This window comes from Rhamphochromis sp. 'chilingali' (assembly GCF_963969265.1).
Source record: "Rhamphochromis sp. 'chilingali' genome assembly, chromosome: 19".
NCBI classification, from domain to species: domain Eukaryota; kingdom Metazoa; phylum Chordata; class Actinopteri; order Cichliformes; family Cichlidae; genus Rhamphochromis; species Rhamphochromis sp. 'chilingali'.
In genome coordinates, this window is record NC_137946.1 from 14,142,492 (window position 1) to 14,149,959 (window position 7,468).

The 7,468-nt window shown below is 42.2% G+C and overlaps 1 protein-coding gene across 1 annotated transcript in view; it reads left to right on the forward strand.

The window, feature by feature from the left end:
* The window catches only part of zbtb20 (zinc finger and BTB domain containing 20), a 33,706-nt gene that overhangs the window by 13,949 nt on the left and 12,289 nt on the right, over positions 1–7,468 (forward strand). The window contains exons 2-3 of the mRNA XM_080867302.1: positions 1,959–2,103; positions 3,356–4,861. Of these exons, the coding sequence (XP_080723428.1) occupies positions 3,376–4,861 (1,486 nt within the window). The 5' untranslated portion in view covers positions 1,959–2,103; positions 3,356–3,375. The remainder of the gene's footprint in view (positions 1–1,958; positions 2,104–3,355; positions 4,862–7,468) is intronic.

The window sequence follows — 7,468 nt, forward strand, 5'->3', positions numbered from 1 at the left end:
CTTAGCAGCTACGCCAGCGCTCAGTTTAGACTTATATAAATATATATATTTATAGTAAACCATCTGTATGTGTTATTTTAGGTCACTCACATAACTTTATAGTGAATAGAAAATGGCTAAAGTTATATTTCATATGTAGGAGGTTCATTTTATAATAATTTTTTTTTTTATCCAGATCAAAACTGAAAAACAACCAACTGTTTGCGTTTGGTTGAAAGCATGATCCATCTGAGTATTGTGTGATCACCATCTGCTCCTAAACATGTTATTACATGCCTATATCTAATCATCAAATTTGTAAGTTGTTACGAACATGTCTGGAAAACAAGCACTGAGCGTCCCACAGAGTGCGGCGCTCCTCGAAGGGAGGCCCGAGACCCAAGCAGTCCGTCAACTCAGCCATTTCTACTCAGTTACACTTTAACTGTACTTTTTCAGCCCAGATTTTCTGCTTCAGCGTGCTCAATTATAACGACAATGATCATCTTCGGGCCACATTTACACATTAATGCGTGTCTGTTACCTTGGCATAGAAGAGCAGAACCGAATGCAGCCAATGATCCTTCCACACGAGTGTGTAAGGAAAAAAAAAAAAAAAAAAGGGAGGTCACTGCTTAAAATCTCATAGTTTCTGTAGGCAGGCTTTACTTCAGTGTCTCAAAGTAGGTGTGCTGTTGGAAAGTACTCGAGAGCCGTAAAAGAATAATTTGCTCCAACATTAATGCGCACGTCTGGTCAAATCCTGGCCCTGTTCTGTTCATTCAGCAGCACAGAGTAGTTAGTGGCATTTTACAGAGCACTTCATGTTCCTGTTGTAGCAAGCGTGGCTGCTGCTGAACGTCTTTTACAAAAGAAAAAAAAATTGAGTGTCAGAAATATCATCCACCCTCAAATTAATGATAAATATTCACATCCAAACATGCCGTGAAAATTTCCAGGTACTTTAAAAGCTTCACTGGTTGCATTACCTGATGGCACTTTGGAACAATGTGGGTCTAATTTGTTTGGTGGAGGCATTTTTTCACCGATTCAATGCATTTTTTAAACCCCCCTTTTCCAGTTTCCCTGCTCTTGAACGATAGCACGAGTGTGCGACTTGAGTCTGATGAGTTTTATGTGATTTTGTGATTTTTTTTTTTGTCTTCTTTTTTGGGGTCAAACATTTGCATACATGCATTTGCATGTGTTTGTACAGTGTGAGAGCAGTTGTGTCAGACTTCCTTAGCATCACCAAAGCAGCTCATCACATGCTTAATGTTTTTGAATGCCTTTCTTGTGTTTTCAATGAAAGCCTTGTGTGTTTAATATTTGACTCTTTTCTATTATTACAGCTGAAAACGTTGCTTTACATCTGTGTGAGACATTGTGCCGTTTCATTTGTGGATTTGAAAATGACAAGGGGAACAGATACGCACACGCGCACACACACACACACACACACACACACACACACACACACACACACACACACACACACACACACACACACACACACACACACACGGATGGTGAATATGACTGAGACCTTTTCCAAAATATTCAAACAAAAACAAAGCTCCTTAGGAAAAAAAGTAGATCATTTTTTTCTTTGGAAGGGTGTGGTTTTATTGCCCAAAAGCTCAGGCAACTGTGTGCGTGGGTGTGTGTGTGTTTGTGTGTGCGGGGGGGGGGGGGGGGGGGGGGGGGGGGGGGGAGCCAATACCAAAATTATTTTCAACCTTGATTTGTAGTTTTCAGTCATGTGAACTCACCGACGTCCATTCATCTTGCTTTTTAAAAACTCTTCACACATCTGTTGCAGCAGACACTCCTGCTAATGTGGCTCCTGGTTCATTAAGGGAGTGGCAGTATCGACGAGGCTGTATGTGGCATTAAGATTTGTCTTTGTCTTTTTCCCTCTCTCTCACTCTCACTCTCTCTCCCTCTGTCTCCCCCCCCCCCTCCAAACACTGTGGCAGAGCAACACATGATTTGGACAGAGAGGACTGACAGCCTTGCCTAGCACCAGGCCTCTGATCAGCCATCTCCACCAGCAAACTGAAGCTTGACCCGCACTTCATCACCAGCCACACAAGCATCTTCGTAACAAAACGTCATCTAACTGTGAGTACTATACTCCTTTCATTTTTTTAAAATAACGTATTCTTCCTTAACGTTTCATTCACTGAGCTGGGAATTAGCACTAAAGGGTTGTGTTGACACTTTTGTACTGCCTCTTGCAGTAATTTTTACCTAAATTCAACTTCACTGGTTAAAACAAAATCTAGTTTTTATCATTTGACCCCCCAACATTAATTTTACTTCTACTCGCTATATAATAACATTTTAAATTATAAAGTGTTTCTTCAAACGTTCCCCTGTGTATTCAGCAGTAATTTGTTCGATTCTGCCTCATATTTTCATTAGCACTATTTTTTAAATAAATTAATTCACTGACAGATGAAGTGTAAAAACCAAAAAAAAAAAAAAATCAGTATAATATTCCACTTGGTTTTGAAGGGCAATTTTCTTGGTTTCAGTACAAGTTGTGTTTAATGATCCTTCAAATAAGGTCAGCAGCTGTACTTTAAAGCAGAAATCATACTTAAGTATGTTTCTGTGCTAAATAAATACATTTTCAAAGCAGTTGTAGAACAAAACAGACAATTCGTATACTTACTACCTTTCTCATTTTTATTCCTTCAGCTGAGGACATGGAAGAAAAGCACTTTCATTTATCTCTCACACTGATCAGCCGGGTCACGTTTTAGCGGATCCCTAGGATAGTTAGGAAGCGCCATCACAGTGAACACATGGCTAACAAAAGAGGCCTGTTTGTCCTTTAAGCCCAGTGCACCACCTAATGGTGTTCGGAGGAATTTCAGAAATACACACTGATAGAAACTTGGAGTAATTAGATGGGAACCATCTTAATTGTCCTTCAGTTTGGCGATGTGGAAGAAAAATGTAGCTCAGAAGCTGGAATTACTGGATTGTCTCCTAATACTATGAGACTGAACTGAAAGACCCCCCCCCCCCCCTCAGAATGAACACATTTGTCTTATTGTTTTAGACATTCTCCAAAGAATTGTATTATTTTTATTATTTATAACAGGCAGTTGTATTGAATTCGTATTCAAACTGATTGCTGTGTCATGGTTGACGACATTTTTACACACAGTTTAGAAAGGCAATTGCTTCTTATCATATTGCCTTTGGTTATAACTGTTGTATTCCATTGTGCACGATTTTATTAATCCTAATTTATCAGCGACGCTGGGAACAATGACGATGTTTTGTTGTTACATGTGGGAAAAAAAAAGTGCCGGGACTTTTAGTGTTGTGTTCAGTCAGGCATGTTGCTTCCTGCTTGCAGGTGACATCAGTTGCAAGGGGATGACCGAGCGCATTCATAACATCAATCTCCACAACTTCAGCAATTCTGTACTTGAGACCCTCAATGAGCAGCGCAACCGTGGGCACTTCTGTGACGTGACTGTTCGGATCCATGGAAGTATGCTGCGAGCTCACCGGTGCGTGCTGGCTGCTGGAAGCCCCTTCTTTCAGGACAAGCTGCTCTTGGGCTACAGCGACATTGAGATCCCTTCTGTGGTCTCGGTACAATCCATCCAAAAGCTGATAGACTTTATGTACAGTGGGATTCTGCGAGTGTCTCAATCAGAGGCTCTGCAGATCCTCACTGCTGCCAGCATCCTTCAGATTAAGACCGTCATTGATGAGTGCACACGGATCGTGTCCCAGAACGTGGGCCTGGCTGGTCCAGGGGGGTTCCCTGTTATACCGGGAGATTCTGGTCAGGAAACACCCCGCGGCACTCCAGAGTCTGGCACCTCTGGGCCCAGCAGTGACGCAGAGTCAGGTTATATGCAAGCAACATCACAGCAAAATGTGGATCGTGCATACACATCTCTGTACTCCTACCCTGGCCTGTCTCTGCAGAACGGCACCCGCGAGCGCTCCCTTTACATTAACCCTCTGTCGACGAATTACGATCCGAATCTTAGCACTCAGAAGGACCAGCAATCTCAAGATCCACCCTGGATGAACCGCATCCAGGAAAGATCTCAGCAGGTTGATCGCTTCATCTCCACAGCTGAGTCCACTCACTGCCGCAAGCAACCACGACCGGTACGCATACAAACAGGAGGCGTGAAAGTAAAGCAGGAAGAGGATGATGAGTACAGCTGCTATGAAACTATGGGGGACTGCCAGGACGACACTGACCAGATTGAGGGTGTAGAGAGTGAATCCAAGGTTGAAAGTTTTGACTCAGGGGTGAGCTCCTCCATTAGTACTGAGCCAGATACAATGGAGCAGCAGCCATACCTGACTGGCTTTAGCCGAGACGGTGGCGGGGAAGGAGTTCCAGTGCAGATAGAGGTCAATGACTCGTCCCCAGAGCAAGTGCAAAAGACAGAGGACGGGGACACATCCCACAGCACTAGTGATAGTAGCATGATGCATACCCTGCAAAACTCAGTCAAACTCAGCCCTTTGTCCCAGTACATGCGCCAGCCAGACACCAGCAATCTAAGGATGCCGCTCACCGTGACCAGCAATTCCCAAGTGATGGGCACTGCTGGAAGCACCTTCCTGCCCACACTCTTTCCTACACAGCCGGCTAGAGACCACAAGCCTTTCCTTTACCTTCCTGGCCAGCAGCAACCCCAGTTTGTGGCAGTGCCGCCCCCTGCAATGCCATCATTCCCCAACCCTATTTCGGTACCGCAATCGCCAGCTCAGCAGCAACAGGCTGCAGGAGGAATTGGTCAGGGGGAAAAGAAGCCCTATGAATGCACTCTCTGCAGTAAAACCTTTACTGCCAAACAGAACTACGTCAAACACATGTTTGTCCATACTGGTAAGCGAAAAATATTTTTAATCAGTTGAATTTTCTTAGTTAAGCAATAATAATTCATCACTTCTCTAGGTAATGCCTCTGCTTGTGAATGCTGAAAGCTTTTCGGTTCGCCACAGTCTTTTTCATCTGAAATTCATTCTGATTACGATGTTTCGTGACAGTACCCGAGCTCGCTAATCATAAACTATTCAGACAAATTTTGTTAGTGCAGGAGCAATATGCCAGTGCGGAAGAGCTGGAAAAATCCAAGGTTACCACACATGTGAGGTTGTAGTTTGTTCACACTGGGGAAACAACCAAATGAATACTGTACATATTGATATCTGATTTCCTGTCTTCGGTTTTCTGCAAAACATGTGGGTGTCATAGAAATGACTGTTTGAATGTAGGAACAAGTGTAGGTCAAGTTTAGATTAAAGCAGAAAAACGAGATCTCGACCATAAAAAGTGAACTTTTAGGTATTTGCAAAGTTACTCTTTAGAAAGTTCATCTTTACTATTTACATACAGTATAAATCAGTATGTAGATTTATGAGAGGCACTGTTGCACAAAGATAGTTGCCAAGTTCTAGCGTTGCACTGCACTGTGGATTGTAGTTCCAGTGTAAAGCTGAGGCCTGTCGACACATGTCTGTCATCTTATTGCTTCCAGCATAATAAATAATAAACCAGTACCCATCCTAGCAATTTAACTAAATTACTAACTGATGAAAAAACAGCCCAAATCGCATTCGTTAGGTCACGGTTGACTATTATCTTTGCCATCATTTCTGTTTAACTTGCAATGCCAGCAGAGTGCTTGCGCAGCACATCGTTTCACTGTGCACTGCTTTCCTCCAGCACTTAGAACCTTATCAATCACATGCTGTAGAAATCATCATCACAGAAAGAAAGAATAAAATATTGTATATAATTAGATGATCTTGTTAAAATTGCGTACTCAAATAGCCATTATTATTCATTACAATCCATCGCTTGGCCAGAACCACTTGTCATATGAAAGCTATTTGAAACTAAATTTCCTGTTTTACTCGCATAATTGTGAGCAGCAGAGTGATGACAGATTGAGAAGGAAAATAAATCAGCGATCGATTAATCCCCCTGGACTAGATCTGAACAAGTCGTGGCTGCCGATGATGGATCGCCTTTGTTAATCTCGTAAAAATTATATTTTTCAGAATCCACAAGGATGCCAGCGTGATTTAGTATAACATGCCGCTGCTGTCCATATGAGAATACATCTAACGCATACACAAGATAACATCTTTTGTTTGTTTATTAAGCAGGAGTTACAAAGTACCCCAGAAAATGTAATATATCACATCTTCACAGGGCACGTTGACGCGGCGCACTCAAAATAGCTAAAAAGATAATGATAACACGTGCAGCAGAGGTAGTGTGTCATTTTTCTGCAATCAAAAACCTGTCAGAGACATAGAGAATGCTTTTCAGCGGTATGAATCACTGTACTGCGAGTACACCGCCCCCCCGGGCAACACAGTAAAATACCTGTTATGTATGTGCTGCTCATGTGTTGTGACCCTGAAACCTGACCTCTGCAAGGGCCTGGGTCGGGTCAAGTGGAAATAAACAAAAAAAGACAAAGCAAAAGCAGAATTTATTAGCTTCGTTAAATGAAAGCAGGTGGCAACACATTCATTCATTCGGCACAGCAGAAAAGCAGTCGATACACAGAACTTCATTAACTTGCGTGGTACAACTTGTGTTATCAGTCTCCTTCTCCGCCTGTTCATTTTACGTTATTATTGATATGTTAATATTTTACAGCCCATAATGTCAGCAGAGACAATTATGGAAAATGATCTTAACGTCGCGACAAAGTGGCAGAAATGCCAAATAGATGCATAAAATATTGCTTTCGCAGTCCTGACATTTTAGCCCCACTTTTCTGCGCCGTCATTACAACGTTATTACATTTTTGTAAAATACTTCAAATGTATCGTTTTCTCGCTTTTTGTGTGTTTTGTTTTTTTTTAAATTTGCGCATGTTGTATCAGAGCAACTGTGACGAAACCTAAACCTTTCCCACGGCGCTGTAGCGTGCAGCGCAACGTGAAAGCAGCATCACAATACAGCAAACGCAGGTTTAAATAATTCTAGCCAGAGGTGTGTTCCTGTACTGGAAAAGTAACCCCTGTGGCTTTGGGCGTCTGATGTTGCTGTACAAGTTGAAGTCAGCTGATCCTGCCATGTTTTTTTTTTCTATGTAGGGCTTAAGAGTCAGCTGGCTGTGTTTCAGGAGCGTTTAGCGTCAAAATTAGCCTTGATTCAATTTCCAACTACTAATTTGGTCCAATTTTTTTGTAATTAATAAATCAGACACGTGCCTTCGTAATGGCTGATTTACCCACAGCAGCGTGCGCACCCTGAAATCTTTCATTAAAAATGACCGCGCCACACAGACCTCAGTGAATGTCCCTATCGAGGTGGATGTTTATGTGATAAACAGATGGAGCTAAATTAACCTCAGAGAAAGAAACCAGAGAAAGGGTGAGAAGGGTTATAAGAATTTTCCCTTGAATAAATTTTTCTTTCACCGTTCAGTAATTGCACGTCCACCTGGTCTGGAGATACATTGTGAGATTT